The sequence below is a fragment of the Carassius auratus genome, chromosome 38 (assembly GCF_003368295.1).
Source record: "Carassius auratus strain Wakin chromosome 38, ASM336829v1, whole genome shotgun sequence".
Taxonomy (NCBI): Eukaryota; Metazoa; Chordata; class Actinopteri; order Cypriniformes; family Cyprinidae; genus Carassius; species Carassius auratus.
Window position 1 is genome coordinate 3,493,897 of NC_039280.1, and position 21,804 is coordinate 3,515,700.

The 21,804-nt window shown below is 33.7% G+C and overlaps 2 protein-coding genes across 2 annotated transcripts; one reads left to right on the forward strand and one right to left on the reverse strand.

Annotated features, from left to right (window-relative positions):
* The first annotated feature begins 681 nt into the window (after positions 1-681).
* LOC113057506 (VIP peptides-like) lies at positions 682-3,710 on the forward strand. Its single transcript, XM_026224928.1, has 6 exons — positions 682-876; positions 1,180-1,284; positions 1,979-2,083; positions 2,779-2,910; positions 3,022-3,130; positions 3,229-3,710. The coding sequence occupies exons 1-6, from the start codon at positions 713-715 to the stop codon at positions 3,235-3,237; spliced, it is 624 nt and encodes a 207-aa protein (XP_026080713.1). The 5' UTR covers positions 682-712; the 3' UTR covers positions 3,238-3,710.
* Positions 3,711-12,446: 8,736 nt separating this feature from the next.
* On the reverse strand, positions 12,447-15,982 carry LOC113056678 (F-box only protein 5-like). Its single transcript, XM_026223474.1, has 5 exons — positions 15,814-15,982; positions 14,425-15,079; positions 14,245-14,335; positions 13,140-13,304; positions 12,447-13,021 (listed from the first exon to the last, which is right to left on the reverse strand). Exons 2-5 carry the CDS (start codon positions 15,051-15,053, stop codon positions 12,770-12,772), a joined length of 1,137 nt encoding a protein of 378 aa, XP_026079259.1. The 5' UTR covers positions 15,054-15,079; positions 15,814-15,982; the 3' UTR covers positions 12,447-12,769.
* Positions 15,983-21,804: the final 5,822 nt, after the last annotated feature.

Consider the following 21,804-nt stretch of genomic DNA (forward strand, 5'->3'; position numbering starts at 1 on the left):
TAACTAATGGAACCTTATTCTAAAGTGTTACGTATTTTAATAAATAATTTTTTTTTTTTAATGTTAATAACTTTTTTGGAATGGAAAGCCAAGGTTCCGTGGATGTTAAAGGACCATCAACGGCAATAAAGAACCTTGTCTGTTTAAAAGTGACTGGGCAGTGTTTAACCTTCTGAGAAATGTGTCCTGAAATATTTTGTAGAATTCTATACTATCCCCTATTAAGAACCTTATTATTATAATTATTATTATTATTATTATTATTATTATTATTATTATTATTATTATTATTACTATTACTATTACTATTATTATTATTATTATTATTATTATTATTATTATTATTATTATTATTATTATACCAGTTCCAAATATTAATACAAATTCCAATAGGAATTCTATGCACGTGCCTTTTTGCATTTTCCAATGTTTTTTTGACTTGAGAAGTCATGCTGGGTTTATTTTTTCATCTGTTGTTTCAGCTCGAGCTCTTCTTTGGCCAAAAAGTGCATCAATGCAAACAAATATCCAAAGAATGAATCACCAGCATAGACACAAAACATTCGGAGCAATCACAAACTTAATTTCACCAGTGTGTGTGTGTGTGTGTGTGTGAAGTGTACCTGCTGACCAATGACGAACACATCCATCCCAATGGGACTTTCTTCGTGACGTATTTAACGCAAATCAAATCTGATCGTCTTCCTGTCTGATGGAAAGTATTCAGACATATAAAACGAGGCGAGGGGTGAGACTATTCAAAGAGACACAAGACCGCGCAAAGGAACTTAAAAAAGCACCTGGTCACTTTGGGAGGTTTGACTGGAGGTATTTCAGGACCCCGATCAGCGCGCGCATCACATCTCTAGAGCACATGTAAGTTCCTCTCTTTTTATTTACTCAGTTGAACATTTAACACAGTCACTTTTTACTTCACGTGCATGTTGCATTCATTTAGACGAGTATTATTTTACATTCGCTACATATAGTCTAATCATATTGCATTTAGCCTACATTCATTAATGTTCACTATGAAACAATATTTATGATAGTATTTTTATACGACTGTTTTTGCAATAAAACACCGCAGCCTTAATACGAAATTTCTCTGAACTGCCTTACTCATTTTAAATTGTTTTATTCCGAGTGAAATAACACCGTGTATTTATGTATGCACAGGTGTAAAGCAATGCTCGTGAGGAACGGCTCTCAGCTTTTGCTCTTCATAACTCTCTCCAGTATTTTATATGACCGGACCTTAAGTTTACCCTTCGGCTCCATGAGGTAAGAATTCAGCTCTTTTAAAGCACATGAATAAAAACTTAATTCCTAACTATTTTGTGATATTTTAAAGCATTTTCTCCATAGCAATATGCGCGCGCGTTCTTTGTGCCATCAGAGCGGAGCGCGCGCGCAGGTGAGTCGTTTTAGATGAAAAAAAAAAGACAAAGACAAAAACGTCTCATTAGATATTTACGTAAATTACAATATTTGCATCCCTGTGTGAACCTACAAATCCCCATACAGGCTATACATCCTTTTCTATTCAAAACGTAATTTCCACATAAGCAGTGTAGAAGTAGCCTAAGTGTTTGAATGACCTCCAAATTCTTAATCGTTGGTTTTCTCTTAAATAAACATTCGAAATTTACCATGGTAACCGTCCTATACTTAATAAATAGAATCCTAATGAACTGATATGAGATCTTAACAGAGCATAAGAAGCTTGTAAACTATTTAAGTTGTTGCCATTGTAGTTTTTTTTTTTTTTTTTTTTTTTTTTTTTGTGAAAGAGAGTGTAGACATTGCAAAAAAAGAAAGTATATAATTAAGCCAAGCAGCTTTACAAGAAATCAAATTAATTATAGGAGCAACTGAAGTATACTGTGTTGTTCACACTGGATTAGAGTCGGCTAAATCAGAGTAACTGATTTGGAGTAAAGTTACTGATTGCAGTTGGTTCTGTGTCTGTGTGCAGAGATACAAGACACGCAGACGGGCTCTTCACAAGCGGATACAGTAAACTTCTAGGACAGTTATCTGCCAGACGGTACCTGGAGTCATTGATCGGAAAGCGGGTCAGGTATGTTGATGTTTTTTATGCAGATGCATTCTGGCAGTGATCCACGGTTCTGCTGAAACCCAGGGTGTGCTAGTCTCCCAAAACCCCTTCTAAAACCATTAAACCAGACCTGAACACGGAAAACCAACTTGAAGACGAGCTTAAACCAAAAAACTACCTAGACTCGTTTAAGATCAGGTCAACTGAATTTAGTGTAACTGGATTTATATTTTGGTAACCGTTCAAAATAATCACAGAATTTAGATGCAAAGGAATCCTTTAGGTGGGATGATATTGCATTTATATGACTGGATTGCAGTAAATAAAGTAAATCAATAAATCCAGAAATCTGAACATATTTAGATAATGATTTATATATTTATTCATATGCAAATTATCAAAATGGTCATAGAAGTATATAATCATATAATCTCATAATGAATTATATGCAAAATTAATATGAAAGGTAAATGTGAAATGTTTTATTGGTGATCTCAAATATCAGAATAAAACATGCCTTCTTTGCATTGTGCATCCCATGCATCTAAAGTGCAATTATATTGAAAGATGACCAAAACATAAATCCAATTACACCAAGGTTCAATTCATCTGTTTCCTAAGTAGATAACCATTACATGCTCTGATTAAAAGTGTCTGCTAAATGCATGAACTTAAAACATAATGCATGTCTGATTTATTTCTTTATGCAATTCTAGTGATGATTTGATGGAAGACCAAGCGCCGATGAAGCGTCATTCAGACGCAATATTCACAGACAACTACAGCCGCTTTCGCAAGCAGATGGCAGTGAAGAAATATCTCAACTCCGTTCTCACAGGAAAGAGAAGGTATAAAGCGCCAGAACATTGCTTCTTTCGTAGGTTTTGACAAATCTTTTACTCAGAGATGTGTAAATACTCAGCAACAAAGATGTTAACCGTATTTACTGATCTCTTCAGTCAAGAAGACCCACCCAGCATGCAGGAGGAATCGACTGGAGGGGAGACCACGTATCGGGAGAGCTACGATGACGTCAGCGTAGACCAACTTCTCAATCATATACCATTGGTACGTTAGATGGAGACATGCATAAGGCTTTGTACTAATAAAAGTGCTTGCAACCTGATTAAAAAAGCTCATTTAAATGGTGATCTTTTCTCTTCTAGCCTCTCTGAACTCTGTTTGAAGGCAAGAAAACTACTCTCCAAGACCATCATAGGTTTTCCCATTTACACAGTCTAGTATAGGACATCAGCATACTACTAAAACAACATGTTGACAAAGACGTAAATGTTTGCACTGTAGAAAATAAACTTGGATGAGAGATGTCAGCTTGAAGATGTGCATAGTGTGCTTTGGCCTTGGAAACCGGTTTGCTTTAACATGTTTCCTGTAAATTGTAAAACAATAAATGCATTGAAACAAGCCCTGGACTGGTAGAATAAGAGAACTGCATATTCGGACCTGAAGACTGCTGATTGGATCTCGAGTGATTGATGTGCATTCTGTAAATGGATTATTTTGTAAATAATATTTATGTTGCTTCTGTCTGAATTCTGATTCTAAAGGGATCGTTTGGGTCCGGGAGGATCGGGGGCATTGGAAATCTTTATTTTTGCCATTTAAAATCAAATAAAAAGTTGAAGAGCCATGAAATTCTTGACTGCGCTCGATTTCAGTGTTGCAAAACTGCCTGTTTTCTTTGGTTGCACAGTGACGGCTGTTCAGAATAATAGGCCATATCATTATGAGTAATCTTCAAACTGTCTCAATTATGTTTCTTTGACTTATGACTGCCGTTAGTTTTTTTATCCATGAAACAGCACATAAATTGGACTGCACAGGTGCACATATACAACATTAAAGACTGCATAGTACTCATTTTTTTTTAGAAAGATATGATAAATATATTGTCCAGGTAATTGGCAAAATGATGTATGAGTGTCACGGGATGATGCAGTTATGATGCAATATGAAGACAGACGTATACAGAAGGGTCTGTCTGTTAAAATGACTCCACCAAATCTAACAACATAAGTTGTGCTATTAAAAACACTTCACTCGTTACTGCAATTCCAGTTGAAGGTCTCATTACGAAAGCATTAGTCCATTATTTTAAAAACTTCTGAAGGATACGGTCATTAGTCTTAGCCGGCCTGTGACTAAGAGTGTCTACAATGCGTTGAAGGCAGCTCTAGAAATTTAAATCATAAATGTCAAGAGGATATGGAATGCCAGAGAAGGCGTTATATAAGACGACATGCACTAATATGGGACTCTTGTTGCCAAAATTAGGCTTGTCTGTCAAATTACATTTATTTTGAGTCATCCTTTGGCCTGGAACAATAGTTTGTTTTGTACCAATTAAACTATAACTGATATAAATATCTTAAAGTGACGGCTGAGCAGTCAAGGCTCAAAAATAAGGATGGTCCATGCCAGTCTGCTGATCAGTCAGCAATGTTGTGTTGTCACTAAATGTTATGTTTGTTTATCATATGCATGATACACTCCAAGGTATTTATAGCTTTTATTAATGCTGCATTATAACATAAAAAGATATGTTTTCTAGTTGTTATTGAAAATACAAACCTTTTGACAAATATATATATATATAATTAATAATAAAAAGCTGAGGCACTGTTAAAACATTTGAAAAAAAAACATTTTTAAAACAATTTAATATTTGTATTACTTTTGTAAAGATGTTAAGTTTTTTTGTTAAAAAATATACATGCGTTAAAAAAATAATTCATTTAAATTATTAGAAACATCATTAGTTAATTAGAACTTTTAAAAATAACTACATTTTAGAATGACGTGGGTAAATAATTTTTGGTTGTAAAGCTTAAAACATATTAAAACAAATAAATTAAAGAAAATTTGTTTATTTTTGTAAAAAAGACATTTTTTTTTAAATCATTCATTATAAATATTTTTTTTTGATAATTATATAAATCATAATTTTAAATGAAAAACAAAAACAAAACATTTTTAAAATATATTTTTTCTTTTATTTGTTTATTCATTCATTGTATTAAGAACAGTGAAAGTGTTTACAAGGCAAGTAAAAATCAGAACGACTGACTTACTAATATTGTTTAGTTTGTTTTTGTTTATTTGGAAATGGGGTTTGCGCAAATTGTTGACTCCTAATAGGATATTGAAGCTTAATAGTTAAGAATATAGGTTATGGTCAGTGAGTGCCTGTTCTCTTGATTGGTTTTGCTGGTTGTTAGTATTGAAGTGCTCTACCTGGCTGAGGTAACTAAAAAGGCTGTTATGTGTTTTTCTGTGGCTGTGCTTCTTTTAATGCATGTGTCGTTTTAGCTTGTCATTTGTAACCATTGTGGCAGCTGCACATCCCATCTTCCTGGAAATGCTAGAAATCAAGCTGAATGGAACAATAACAAACAATCAGAGAAAATATGCACTGAATATTTTTTGTGTGCTCTTAATTTGTCACGTTGGATTTATATCATTACAGCACTAAGTAGGAGGAGATGCAAAAACTGAGATGACTAATCAGAAATCACTCATGCACCCAAAACTTATGTGCCATGTATAGCCTATATATAGTGCTAACAATGAGTCTTCTTGATCCATGTTCATAATTACATTATTTTAAGAAACATGACTTTTCTAAATCTTACATAAGAAATAATGGCCAGAAAAGTCTTTTTTATTCGATTATTTATTTTTATGCATAAAATGTTTATGTCTTGAATAGCATGCGATGCATCGGGCATTTTCGGGTCATATAGTGCAAAGTATATGGATCTCCAATTCAAGGTGGATAAAACATTTATTCAGAGGCACAAACTGAGTAAAAATATGCAATTTGGTGCAGATTCTGATTTTATATTTATCAAAAATTCAGATTAAATTCTGTCACAGTATCTTTTAATAATATTGATAAAATCATATTTAAATGTTTAGTTTTATGAACAAAGCTCTGTAGTTTCAAAACAAATAATGCAATGCTATGCAAAAGTGTCTAAGAGATGAACAAATACACATTTATCATATTTAGATTCTCTAAAAAAATTTTTTTTATTTTTTAGACGACTTCGAAAATCATGCATCAAACATGATATGTCAGCTTTACAGGGTTAACACTGCTAAATGCGAATATGATTAGATTTATTGACAATAAAATAATTTTGGGGGTCTTTTCTCGATCTGATTTCATAAATCAGTAGGTATGATATAAAGATTCAGTTTCTGGTGACCAGGAGCTATTGAATTGCTGTGGTGCATATCAGATGCTGTGTGATTTGTCCAGGGCCGTGTGGAGAGGAGCAGCTCATTAGCTCTCATTACTGGACGGCTAAATGGGCCTGCTGACCACAGCAGGTAAAAATAGATGGATAGACTCTACACTGACCAGCTCTACTCTGATAATGGCTGCATTACCACTTAAAGTGATTCAACATAGTAATGGCCGGCCAGGAACCACTTGTTTTGAGCATTAGTGAGCATGTGTGTGTGTGTGTGTGTGCATTGCACTCTTTCCACATGCTCCTTCAGTCCTGTACACATTTATAGTCAGATTTGGTGCTCTGGGAATTCAAAGAATAGCATGGGAGTATACTACAGTATCTTGTCCAATAAATAATTAAATATAGAGATATTAATATATAGGTGATAATTTTTTTGAGAACATATGTGTGACCCTGGAGCACAAAAGCAGTCACAAGTAGCACGGTTATGTTTGTAGCAATAGCCAACAATACATTGTATGGGTCAAAATGATACATTTATCTTTTATGCCAAAATCATTAGGATATTACGTAAAGATCACGTTCCATTAATATATTTTGTACATTATCTACAGCAAATATATCAAAACGTAATTTTTTTATTAGTACTGTGTATTGTTAAGAACTTAATTTGGACAACTTTAAACGTGATTTCTTTTTAAATAGCCTATATTTTATTTGCACCCTCAGATTCCAGATTTTCAAATCATTGTATCTCGGCCAAATATTCTTATATCGTAACAAACCGTATATAAATGGAAATGAAATCTTTTTTTATTCAATTGACACTTATGTCTGGTTTTGTGGTTTGGGCTCACACACAGTATATATGTTCATACTCCATGGTAGAGTCAAGTCTCTTCTGCTCACCAAGCCTGCATTTATTTGATCAAAAATACAGACAAATCTTTGAAAATTGTAAAATATTATAAAAAATGTAAAATGTCTGTTTTTTATTTGAATATTATTTTAAATAGAAAACATTTTAAAATGTAATTCATTCCTGTGATGCGAAGCTGAATTTTCAGCATCCAGTCTTCATTCTAATATTTTTTATTTGCTGCTCAATAAACATTTGTATCAATCATTTTGAAAAAGTTGTGCTGTTTATTTGTTTGTTTTTATGTGGAAACTATGAACCTTTTTCTGAACAGAAAATAAAATAAAAATCTTACTGACCCCAAACTTTTGAACACTAGTTCAAACAGAGCACGATTTGTGTTTCTCCTTCATTTTTATGAGAACAGAGCACTGCATCCTTCAAAAAACAGAGGCTTAATCATCTTAGCACAAAAGCAAATCTTCACAGAATTATCCAGCCATGCAAGACTGCCAAAATATTAATCCCTACACATTCTGCAAATCATTTTAGGCTGAATACACACATGCTATGGGGGAGGTAAAACCAATGAAATTTACACCAGTGGATCACAACAACGAAGGACAATCAGCATTCAGTATGGAAATGACTCGTCTGTCCTGAAGGCTCCCAGTGTGTTGGTGCTGAGTCTCTGGTGAAGGTGACTGCGTGTGAGCAGCAGAGCGGATCGGCTGTCTTGGGGCCTTCGGCGGTGCTGGATGAAGACCATCACAGTGACAGGAGTCCACCTTTACACCCCTGATGCACGGTCACGTGACTGATGCCAGTCATTCATAATAAACATCACACGTGGCCCTCGTTTCACAGGGAATAGCATGAATGGGACACATGTCTGTTTAAGAAAACTGAATGGCTGAAGAGCTCTTAAAGACATGTAAAAAATGGCCACCTGAAAGGAGCTATTTTTACCAAATATAAGCCATGAAAACTAATTTTGTTGGCATAAATGAAAGTATTTAGGTCGATCGTAATGTTATACTTCTGTATGTTTTACTTAAAAACATTTAATTTAGATGTTATCACAGTCCACAGTCTAAATTCTGTTGTTAGTCATGATCAAAACCATTGCAAAACATATAAAATACATGCATGTATATTAAAGATAAAAACTGGAAAAGTAATATATACTCACAAATATTGACACCTAAATTTAAGATTAATGTTTTTGAATTACATATCAAATTTCCTTACCATTGAATTATACCGTTCTAACATCATATACTTCATATGATGCATATTCTTCAATTTTGTTTCAATTTCATTATTCATCTAGCAATATATGATCATTTTCATACATTTTAACTGAAAAATGTAATTGTTTTCACAGTTAACAGATTTGTGATGATTCTAAGCAATTTGAATGAATGCATTTTTAAAATATTAATATTTAAATAAAATTAAATACATGCAAATAGTTAATAATATACTACGCCATGTTTTTTTTTTTCTGAGGACAGAAATCTTACCCGTTTCATTTATGTTTGACTGACAAAAATGCATCACATCAAGTTTATGTTAAAATAGTGTAACCCAAATTAATGCAAATGGATAGGAATATATGCAAATGCATAAATCCTAAATTCAGGTTCAAATGTGTTTTTTTTTTTTTTTTCTGAGTGTGGGAAATTAGCCTAACAGTACAATTTTTATGGTTACAAAACATGAATATATATATATAATGTACAATCACAAGTGTGCATTTATCAGCATTTAGTGAGTCAGATCTATCTGTTTTATAAGACAGATTTCATAATAACACACTCCTTTAGTGCCAGTAACCTACTTCACATCTTTCCAGGAAACCCACATGCCCTTAACTCAAATTTAAACCCAGATGTGACTAAAATAATGTTAAAATATCACCCACACGCACACTCAGAGCGGTTTGCATCTAGTCTGAAAGGTTAATCACAGCAGATAGCATCCAACAGAAAAATGTGATTTGTATTCCCAAGCAGAATGACTCATAATATGTGATATGTTTTGTGTGTGTGTGTTTCAGTGTAAACACCTGTTTTGCTCTCTGTATTCTCTGCTGATTTGGAGCTTCATTTGTACAGGGCGTGGTTTAATAAATCAAATGGAAATACAATAATAAGCAGGTTTTAGAGTTTTTTTCATCTAGAAAGGTCAACTCTGAGATTAATTAAACTGTCAGGAAGATCTTAATGATGGAATATTTCTCAGCGACACCACCCTGCTTTAATCATCCCAGTCCTAATTCACTCCAAATCTTTCTTTTACTATTGCACCTGCAGGTTTATATTTTGTCCTCCTGCATGCAGCAGGAAATATTATATGTGTATATTTTTACAGATAAAGAAAAAATGTAATAGGAAATGCTGAGGTGTAATTTAAAGGAATATATTTTACCCTAAAATGAAGTTTGCTGACATTAGAACTAACATCTAATGAAGTGAAAAGCTAAATGTTTGTAAATAACAAATCCATTACGCCATTTTCAATTTAAACCATGGAGTCTGGCCAAAATGCAAGTCTATAATCAGTAATAAAGCTAAAAAATCTAAAAGTGGTGTCTCACAAACACTCATCTTTTCACTTCATGAGACATTAACTGATGGACTGGAGTCATGTGTGGATTATTGTGATGTTTTTATCAGCTGTTTGGACTCTCATCCTGACGGCACCCATTCACTGCAGAGCATCCATTGATGAGCAAGTGTTGTGATGTTACATTTCATCCAAATCTGTTCTGATGAAGAAACTCACATTTTCCTCTGAGCCACATTCAGCCTTCGCTCCTGAAGGGGCTGATGGGAAAAGGCCGCTCGTCTCTGAGACAGTGACAGCATCATCAACTACACACTTATTTTTCTGCTTTAGAAGGAAAAGACAAAGAGGACCTGTCTTGTCCGGTTTCTTTTTTAAGATTTACATTTGCATTTATTCATTTAGCAGATGCTTTTATCCACAGCGACATACAAATGAGGGAAAAACAAGCCATTTATCATGAAGGATATTAGCAATGGCGCCATAGTGGATTTGAAGAGTAAATCAGAAAAGCATTAAAGTAAAGCTGCAAAAGATAGGAAAGGATATTTTAATAGAAAAAGTGCCTTTATTTATGGTTACGAATTGGTTGCATGCATAGAAAGCATCAATAAAACAAACCTGTTTTAAATGTTCAAAAACTTTAATGCTTTGCCTTTGCAGCTTCTATGAGTTTTTAAAATCTGTATTTTAATTTAACCCTATTTCACATAAAGTTTTTAATTCTTACACTATAAAAAAGCACTATATTGTAGAAGTACCATTATAACCATATTTAAAAGTACTTAAGTATTACCATTTGACTATTTTGATAATTTGTATTATAATTTGGAATTAGTTTTAATTTTTATATTTTCTGTTTTTATTTTAGTTAGTTTTAGCTAATTTTATTTTTTTACATTTTAATATATTTTTTATTTAAAATGTTACTTTAGTTTTTATTTATTTTAGAATGATTAAGTTAAACTAAATGAAAATGAGAAATGTTTCCTTGGCATCTAACAGTTACAAAAAAGTAGTTTTCTAAGTTACATTATTAAAATAAATATATATATATATATATATATATATATATATATATATATATATATATATATATATATATATATATATATATATATATATATATATAATTTCAGTTAATGTTTATTTTAAATATTTATTTATAACTAACTAAAATTTTAATTAAATTATTTAAAGATTATTAGTTTTAATAATTCTCACCACTACTTTTTGCAAAGGCATGCTTCTGATTTTCATAGATTAGAGTAAACATTACACATCTACTATCATCCAAGTTTTCATTTCAGTCGTGTGGAAGGAAATCCAAAAATCAATTATACCTTTAGGTTAATTGGTATTTTTTCTTCATGCATGCCGTTTAATCCATATTTGTCATCTTTTAATCAAATAAAATATTTTTTACTATCCAACAATTTGGTTCATATTCTCTCAAAAGCACAATATTCAAATTTCACAGCATTCAATCGCATTTAATGGATTTTATGGTTTTAATTTGTTAAATTGATCAAATGATAAGATGTTAGGACGCAGCAAGATTGCATTTCAAATCATGACCAAGATTTTCAGGGAAAAGAAAGTCCAAGATTAGTTTTGGACTCAGAAAACAGACATTGTTACGAGACCAGACATAATGGAAATGAGAAAAGTGTGCTCATTATTTATATGTTCTGCAATAAATGAGATGTTTTCTCTGGGGAGACGCTAATTCAGATTCCAGCAAGTATTTGAGGTAATTGTGTTCAGTGTTCAGCTCTGTTTTCTCTCTGTGAAACTCATCAGACAGTGAAAGATTGCTAAACCGTCCCAAACCTCCTCAGATCTTCATCTGCTGTAGATCCACCAGATTTCAGAAACTGCAAAGTACTCAAATACATAACAAAAACCTGGCTTAAAGTTGATTTTACACAAATTAAAATACATTGTAGATAAAAGAGCACAGGAGCAGAAGGGTGTCAACAGAGAAGCTCTCTGGTGCCATCTAGCCAACAAACTAAAACAGCTTGAGAACAGTCTGGTCTCCATTTTGTGTCTTCATCAGATCAGAAAAAAAGGTTATGAAGAAATGTCACAATGCCTATTAAACTCATCTATGAATACTACCGTTCAAAAGTTTGGATCCGTAAGAAATGAAGGCTGAGAGGATGCATTCAATTGATCAAGTCACAAAAACAAAATTACGTTCTTTTGAACTTTCTATCCATCAAAACACAATGTTTCCTCATAAATCTTAATCAGCACAATGGTTTTCAACATTTATAATAGAAAGTATTTCTTGAGCAGCCAATCAGTATATAAGAATGATTTCTGAAGGGTCATGTGACACTGAAGACTGAGTAATGATGCTTTCTCATCACAGAAATGACATTTTGAAATGCATTTAAATTATATTTCACTATATTACTGTTTTTACATCTTTTGAATAATATTGTGTAACCTGCTATACTATCTGAAATGTGCAGCCCACATCCCACAATGCAACGTGCTTAACCTGACAAAATAAAAAATTACTTTCTAATCACTGTGATGAGACTTCTTACACAATTTTGAACAAAATGAGATCTTGCAAATAACGTTCTCCAAGACGCTAGCTGGAGACCAATTGCGAAGTTTAGTCATGTGACAGTTCTGTAGAAATATATAGACGCCTTTAACACAAACATCCGACAAAATCAAACCATGATATTACCATTCAATAAAAACAGCAAAGTTTAAAAATATACAAGGCTTTATTCAACCATTTAAATATGTACAAATTCTGTGAGAAGACAGACAGGAATTGATCATTTCATCAATAAAACATTTATAAAATCTTATAAAACAACATTTACAATACTGAAGAGGCTGTTTAACCTCCTTAAGTCTCTTTTTTTTTTGCGTAGAAGATTGTAGTTTTTCACTTTGTGCAGCGGCCACAAATGTGGCCAAATTCACTTCACATTCAGGAAGATGATAAAACATTCACATTTTTTCTTTTAAAAGTCTTTCTTCAAAACGATAAAAGGTAGTTGTTGTAACATCGATGTGTGGTGCTCAGAGGCGGCGGATGTTGCGTTTGCTTCGAGCCGAGCCGGCGAGGAGTGTTTTCTGTGAGGTGGAGAAGCTCTGCAGTGTATTTCGGCACGGCGCAGAGCTGTGAAACGCTGATTGACACAGTGTGCAGAACTCAAAAGCACAGCCGCTGCGCGAGCACACAGCTTTCTTCATGGCTGCGTCGTACCGTGCTGCAAAGCCACAGAGGATGCACGGTCGTAGAGATTCATCCTGTTTGAGCGACTGGGCCACCTAGAAGACAACACCACCATTAAAATCAGCTGCAAACCACAGGCATCTAGAACTACAGTTATGTTTGTATCAGTAAATACAGACACAATCTGCTGCTCCTGGGAGATTTCTGCTTTACCTCATGAAACTGCTGGAAGCGACTTGACTTGGATGTGTTTCGTGCTCCGCCCGGCTTCTTAACGGCCTTGTGAACGGGTGTAGAGGCGACGGTCTGCATGCAGGAGAACACCACCCTGCTCAAGGTGACGTCTCGTGATAATGAGCCCGCGGAGCGACCCGAGTCCTGGAAGAAAGGGACAAACGCTATTAGAACTAGAAAATATCATCAGTCAACAATTGTAAGGTTCCCTTCTCTTTTGAACTACAGATAAGCAGGCTTTTCTACCAGGGTTTATGAACATTCATTTAAGACCGAGGTAATCTTGTTTAAATGTCCAGGAAGCACACACTGCATTGCATTAGCAACACTTCACAAGTCTGAAAAGAGTTTGTGAAAGATCACCAACTCGTGTATTTGGGAGAAAAAATTAAATACTTTATTCTTATTATTCTAAAACAAGAACCAATGTATGCAAATGAAGTCTGGAAAAGGAAAATCTAAAGTTTTCACACCCCATTGACAAACATGGTTCTGGTTTCAAATATAAACTTACTTATTCAATAAAAATAAAAAAGAGAGAGAGAAACCTGTTATTTTATTTTCTCTATCTCCAAATGATTTAAGGATGTTTAGAGATTCGAAATTCGAAGACAAGAATACTGAAGTTATTGATTTTTTCGCAGCGTATGCAGCATTTAATTCACGACTTTAGGAATATGGGTCAGATTTATACCATTAAGGCCTTCTTTTGTTGACAGGTGGTCTGATAATGAATTAAGGCCCACAGAAACCCTGTCTACATGAAATTCCTCAATATTTCCAGGTTCCAGAAAATTCCCTCTCCCTCATGTTGTTCCAAACCCACGAGACCTAATTTCTTCTGTTGAACATTAAAGACGGAATTTTGTAGACGGTTCGGAATCAAAAAGTTTCCGTTTCCATTGCATTTAAAACAATTACACTGGTTACAAACATTCTTCAGAATATCTTCTTTGGTGTTCTACACAAGAACGTCTTCTGGGTTTGGAATGACATGAGAGTGAGTGTATGACAGAATTGTCCTTGTTTTGTGTGGCGTGACCCTTTAAAGGTTGCACACAGATGAATTGCTCCAGTCTCTTACCCTTAACGCTCTTTCTGCTTCTCTGCAGCGCCGAAGGGCCACCCGGTCTTCACAAATGATTTTGCGCCACGTCCGGCTCACTTTTCTACAGCTGCAAAAGACCAAAAAACAATAAGTCATTCCGATTCCCACAAGAGTGAGATTCAGATCAAGAAATATCAAATCTAAACCGGATGTTACCTGACCAAGTCGCAATCTCCCAACAGGCCCAGTATCCTAGAAAGGATATGCCTCATGTCTTTCCTCAACAGGTTGTAAAGGATGTCCACAAACGGGCGTCCCATCTTCCCTCCGATCACATTATGCAGTCCGTAATTCTCAGCAACCTTATCAACGACAGTCCAGTCGTAGCTTTTACTCTTTTTAAAGCTTTGAGCCAGCTCTTTGCACACCTCCTCCTGAAACTTCAACATGGGCAGACATGGCACAGAATGACCCTCCACGACCAAAGACTGAGAGGACATGCATTTCTCTTCACTCCTCTCCAGAGAGTCCGCTCCATCAACGTCTCCGTGATCCACTCGGCTGTTTTGGAGGGAAAGGTAGCCGCTGTCCTCGTTTAGGCCACTAACGTTACTGCTGAGAATCACCTCGTCATCTGATGCCACGTCTAGAGAATGCCGCTTATTCTGGTGGTTTTCTTTATTGTGGGGGCCTTTGCTTCTGGTCTCCACAGGAGTGGAGATGTTGGGTGCTGGGGGGGATTTCCGTGGTGAAACCCTGTGGCCCTTCACCTCACCGAGGTCTGTTTCGGCTTTCTCCATGTGGCATAAAACTGTTGAATCATCACTGTAGCTGGGGCACTTCATGTTGAGGCTGATCCAGACACAGCAAACTAGAAGAAAAGAGAAATATGACACATTAATGCTTGCACAAATTATTGATCCAGGTTATAGATCAATAGTAACATGAGCACAGCTTAAATCCACATAGGCCAGACTACTATTTATGATATGCAAGTTACTAACAGTACATGAGGATAAAACTGCAAATGCATTAACAAAGTGCTGGCTCTTGATCTTTAACGTGTATAATAACGCGCATTATTATAAAGAATTACATAACTTAAATACACAAAATCCGAGTTGATCCATCCACTGTTTTAGGCTCACACCAACTTCTCGTTTTAAGCAGAAGAACTCCATTGTTAAAACACACCGATAATGCATGCCACAAAACATATTTGTTATTACCTAATGTTCAATGTGTTTAAGTGTTAGCCAGCTGATGCATTTGTTTATGTTTGATTTATTTGTGTTTTGCATTTTGCGCGCCCAAGTGCGTGCATTCCTGACGTGGCTTACGTTGTGACGCACCACATACTAGCTTAAAAATAAAGCTTAAAATCTATGTCCTTGTACTAAAATTGCCCATTTAGTTTCTTGGAATGCTTTCCAGGATGTAAATACTGAATAAACAAAAAATGCTAACGTTATATTAAACCCAAATCTGAGACGATCAGATAGAGGGAAGCGCGAACATGGCCGGACGACTTATATTTATTATCTAAAATACTCTTTAAAACTCTTGAATGTAAAAAAATACAACATTAAACCAATATTGTCTTACCTCTAAAATAAGAAAGCACTTTTATGTATTCCTCATAAGTGGTTAGAGACGTGTCCTGGTCTCGGATGCAGTATCAGACCAAGCATTTAAGCGGCAACACAATGGTTTAGTGGGTTCAGTGAAAAAGCGCCACTTGAAACCATTTGAAATTTGGCGACCAAAGCTTCTAGCCAATCAGAGCGCAGGAGAATACCTTTAAACGAGCGGCAGCCAATGAAAGCGCTGGGCGGACGTCTCAAGCGATGTCATGACGTATATACCACCGAAACGTCATCGTGCATAAAGAGCGCCACCCAATGAAACGAGAGCTTCGGGGGAAAAAAACTATTTAAAAAAAAAAAAACCTTGATAAAGATTGATTTTAAAAGTGTTCGTGCCTGAGGGTTAAAAAAAAACTGTGATTTAAAATACCGGTAATATCGGGGAATCATGTGATATCCAGGTCTAAGAAATAGTGAAAAAGGTATTTATGTTCAGCTCTAAATATTAAAATTTTAGGCAAACGACGTTGCTCTTTACGAGTTAAAACGCTACATAATGATTTTCAAAATCTCAAACTGTTGAGAAAGTCAAACTAGCTGAAAACAAAACGAACAGCCCACCAAAAGCATTTCACACTAGTGTGTAAAAGTGAAAGCAAAGAGTGAAACCCTTCAGAGGGATACTGTAGGGAGCTGTGCTTACAATTCAGTCTCACACACTAAATCAAACTTTAATGCATGTCTTTATTGCCAGCAAACAACTACTGATTCTGATCCTCATCTTCAAGAATGTCAATAAGCAATTCCTGTTCAGAAAACTGTTGCAGGAACACAATTATCTCCTCTAGCAGTTCCTCTCCTTGAAAAAAATCCACGCACATGAATTATTTTTCTGATCCTGTGATCAGGCCCTGAGAGAAGTTATAAGTCCTGATTCTCTCTGATCTGCCTTTGGTGCCAATCTATTACAAGAGAAGAAAACGGCAGTTTATATTTACTCTGATATTAGACTTGTGCTGTAAATCAATAAAACTAAAATCAATGTGAATTGATGTTCAAAACCCAATCCAACACATTTCCAGGTAAAACAGGATATTTAAATAGCCTACACTAAATGAAGGGTGGAAATTTACTGGATCACGAAGAGCAAGATTTTGCTAAAAGACTAAAGATTTTTATTTTATTTACTTTCCTGTGAATGATTCATCAGTGCATGTTATTCAAAAAATAATGTGCACTGATGAATCATTAACAGGAAAGTTAATTCAGAAAGTAAACTTGGGTAAATATTGACTTCATACTAAATTAATAATAAATAACAGTGAATTAATTAACACAAGTATAGTTTTTGAGCCTGGTATCTCCTATATATATATATATATATATATATATATATATATATATATATATATATATATAATATCAATACAGTTATGCTAATTAAATTACTATTATTAAATATGATATTATGTTATAATTGTTTTTGAAATCTGTACACATGTAGGTGATAATTTGTAACAATGTATGGATTTTTATAATAAATAAATAATAATAAATAATAACTGTGTGTATATAAGTATATGTGCGCACACACACACAATAATAACACACAACAGTATTACACATAGAATTTTATATTTTATATTAATTGTATATATTCGTTTCCAGTTCATGTACATTAACTTAATATTTTACTTGATAATTTATCATATATTATACTTATCAACTAATCAACATCCTAAAAACTTTATTATTAGTATAAAATATTTGTTCTATATATAGTTTTACTTCATGCTAATTTACTTAATGATAATAATAATAATAAATAGAAATAATAAATATATTAAAATAGAAATAAATAATACATTCATAAAAAAAATTATGATCCTTAAAACGGCTTAAATTTTCTTAAAATAATAATAATAATAATAATTTAAATAAAAATGTGACGCGTATGCGTGAAATTCAGCCATAAAATCTGTAAGTGTAAACATGTTATTGATTTTATTCCAGGTCTGTATGACAATAAAAAAGGGTAATTTATTTAATAAGGCTGTCTGAAATGTTAACGAGAGCATTTCACGCCTCACCTTTGGTTTGAGTTCTTGAACGTCTGCGACAATCTTCCTTCTCTGACTCTGCAAGCTCAAGTAATTCTGGGTCATTGTCTGAAATGAGATACAGATGCAAATGCAACACAATCCTTCAAAGCTTTTCATTTCCAGCACACCTTTCCCACTTAACTACCTTTCAACGAGTCTCCAGCGTGTCCTCCAAGTCCATCTGTTTCTCCTCTAGGTCTATGATCTTCTGGACCGAAGGCCCAAGCACAGAGAGGTTAGTTCTTTTCATTTTCACCTCCTCATCCTCCAGCGTTGAAGGACTGCAAGCATGTGTTATACTGCAGTTCCTTCTTCTTCAGATAGTCTTGTTGAAGATCTCCTCCACAGACAGTATTTTAGTGACCATCACAGTCTGGGATTTATGAAAGGCTCGTTGAGCATGTGGTAATGTGCTCTAAACAGTCCTGTGAATAGCTGTACATCTGCATATTGACCCTCTTGTGATTGTCCTGAACAACCAAACCACAGCCATCGCCACTCTAGTGCTGTATTTAAAGTCAGCACTTGAAGGCAAATAAAGGCATTTACCATATAAACAGGCTTCCAACCAACTTTATTGCTTCCTACAGTTGACATCTATGAACCACAACATTCATTTTAAATTAAATTAAATTAAATATGTATTTATTTCAGAAACATACCCATAGAGGTTTTTTTTTTATCAAATATAAAATACTTTAATGATTATTATTTTTGTAATTTACAGTATGGTAATGTAAACGCTTTTGATATAAACAATAGATTTTAAAGAATAGGGTATTTTCTGTGTTATTTTAAGGTAAACATCATACATTTTATTTTATTTATTATATTTTTATGTACATTTTTAGGTATATTATATAATAACAATTTATTAATATAACATTTTAAAATCTGAAAGTCTCATATTTGCAAAATAACCTCATTAAAAAGTATTTGTTTATAATGTAGGAATACTAGAATAAATTCCAAAAGGTGTAAAATCAAGACAAAATGCACAACCAAAAGATAGTAAAACCTGAAACCTGTAGATGGTAATATTGTCAAACATATTTATTAAAAGTTAGAAAATCTATTTCTATTATTTTTAAGTGAATGCATATTATATAAACAATATACTGATCGATTTTTTTTAAACCAAGGCCATCTACTGTTTATAAAAAGATGTAGCCTAATTATTAACAATATTTCATAATAAAAATGTATTAGAATAAATTCCCATTTAAAACAAAGCAAAAATGCACATTATCCAGAGACACTATCACAGGAAACCAATAGATGGCAGTATAGCTAAAGTATAGAATGTGTACAAAAGTTTACACAGGAAGATAAATCAGTTACATGTTTTATTTTCGAGGTCAAAGAACAGGAATATGCACAATGACAAACAGAATGGCAAAAGTGTTTCTATCATGGACGTCTTTATAGTTTTCTCATGAGTGATTTGTTACACAATTACATTGTTTTCTGTTTTTTTTCAATGTTAAGGCATATGCACAATAATCCAGACACTGCAGATTTCCATCAGAGAGCACTAGGCCAGAATAAACATCTCCAACTTAACAAAGACTACTTTATTTATTTACTTATGAAAACATGTAAACAAACTAATGTTGATTTGTCCTCATAACTTATACACTTGAGAATTAAACACAGATTACAGACTCGCTCTTCAACAAATAGAGGTTTGCACATTCATCACACATCTGCATTTTATTGCAAATAAAAAAAAAACTTTTTATATGTTATTAAAACACTTTTAACAAAAATTATCATTTTTGCAACTCAATAAATGGATCTAAAATGGTTAATCTATCAGTTGCTTGCATCTGAACTGATTTAAGGAGGAACATTTTGTTGCAGATCTTATTCTTGCTTTATTTAAAAGGTTTTGTGAACATGTTACAATCCAATACAGAGCCTGCAGGTGGTCTAATTCTTGCTAGGGGCCATTGGCTTTAGAGGAGATTTGACATTCTGTGGCTCTGGGACCCACGAGGGGGAGAAAGGTTTAATCTCCTGCAAAGTCAGGCTGATTATTTAAAGGAATTATGAATCTATATGGGTCATACATCATGGTTCAAAGATCAAAGGCTTGGGAGTGAACAATATCACAATATCACATCCAAATTTGGTTGGCACATTATACGACAAATACTGAAATTCCTGAGCTCAGTGTTATTGTTGTTGAGTTGAGGAGGAAGAAAACTCAATCTGTAAATGTAATTAAGAAACTGTCTTAACTACTCATACCTTTTTATGCCTCTGAACCAACAGACTCACAGGATACAGCAGCTGGAAACCCCTGCCAGAGAAGTTTGCCATATGTCAAGATGAAACTGAAAGACAATAAGTGCTTGTTCATTTATTACACAGATGCAGTCCAGTTGCCATTGTCTTTGGCTCTGATTACTTCAGTTTCATAATTCCTTTGTGTACATACACCCACCCACAAACATCTGAGAACAAGCCCTGAGAATATAAAGGATGTATTTAGATTTACCAGTGACCAGAAACACATTTTTGTTTTGGTTGAAAAAGTTTTAGAAAGCTCTAGTTTATACAAAATGTATAAAAATGTGTTATTATGTTAGATAGGGCACCTAAAATGTTTACTATATGTTATTGTTGTTAAGGAATACATTTATGCATGATGGACAGGCTTATAAGGTCAAGCCATATTTAGCGAATCAATTTCATGAGGTTATCTGAATGGAACATTTCTACATTATTATTATTATTATAATTATTTACATTTGTACATTATACTGTGTGAACTGCAAAAAAAAAAGGTGTTTAAAAATGATTTCTCAATCACAGCACGGAAACACATTTATGTACAATGAATAAAAAAAACATGTCTGTTTTAATAAATGTACATTTCATACTTAATATATATCTTAATATTTTGTTAATGTATATTATTTTATATATTGATGAATACATTTTATGAAAATAATAACAAGAATGTATAAAACACAATTTCAAACAGTGGAAAACATAACGTATATTATTTGTATAATATGTTTCAATAATTAATTTAAATGTAAATGTTTCCTTTTAAATTATGTTAATCATATATAATTGGCTGAAAGATACAAAGGTCAAACATATGAGCCAAAAACATATGACAATGAAAAAATTTGACTTTACTATTAAGTGTGATCCATTAAGTATCATACACAGGCTTAACGTCTTGTATCATATATCATTGAAAAGGTAGCTAGCAGCATGAAACCAGCATATTTGTTTCATGTATACACTCCAAACAATACCAAGTACATGTAAACAGCATACGGCTTTTGATACCCAATTTGGTTTGTACCTTCAACAAACATTTGTAAACTAGAGTGAATCACCTATATTTATATAGAGCAACTGTTCTTGATTTAAACGAGCTCAAACACAACATATCACAATGCATAGTTCTTGAGAAAATGCATACAGAGTGATTTCCATAGACAGTAAAAGAAAGGTGACTTCACATGCTGCTTTGCTAAAGATAAAGTATATCCGGGACCTGACACCGGTACGTTCAACCAATAGGAATCTGAGGTATGATGTATGCGTTTAGCGGGCAGAGACGATGACCAATCACGGACTGTTTCATAGCGGGAGCGCGCTTGGATTGATCTCTCTTAGATTGACAGCTCTAGCATTTACTATTTGCCACGGAATTTATATATATATATATATATATATATATATATATATATATATATATATATATATATATATATATATATATATATATATATGATTTTTACTTTAATTTTTTTGCTTTCCCACAAAACCATTTTGATTGGCTTGACCATCCGTCATTCTGAAGTCCATTCAAAGCCTCGGCAATGACACACAGTTTGTTAGAGATTATGTAATATATTACATTTGTCTCTTTAAGGGCCCCA

Excerpts from the sequence above, each read along its gene's own strand:
- LOC113057506 (XM_026224928.1), top strand. The coding sequence starts at position 713 with ATGGAAAGTATTCAGACATATAAAACGAGGCGAGGGGTGAGACTATTC. Across the intron at positions 877-1,179 it reads ATCACATCTCTAGAGCACAT|GTGTAAAGCAATGCTCGTGA; the intron begins GTAAGTTCCTCT and ends ATGTATGCACAG. Across the intron at positions 2,911-3,021 it reads GTTCTCACAGGAAAGAGAAG|TCAAGAAGACCCACCCAGCA; the intron begins GTATAAAGCGCC and ends TGATCTCTTCAG.
- LOC113056678 (XM_026223474.1), bottom strand. The coding sequence starts at position 15,053 with ATGAAGTGCCCCAGCTACAGTGATGATTCAACAGTTTTATGCCACATG. Across the intron at positions 13,305-14,244 it reads AAGCAGAAAGAGCGTTAAGG|GACTCGGGTCGCTCCGCGGG; the intron begins GTAAGAGACTGG and ends CCTTTCTTCCAG. Across the intron at positions 13,022-13,139 it reads GCTTCCAGCAGTTTCATGAG|GTGGCCCAGTCGCTCAAACA; the intron begins GTAAAGCAGAAA and ends GTTGTCTTCTAG.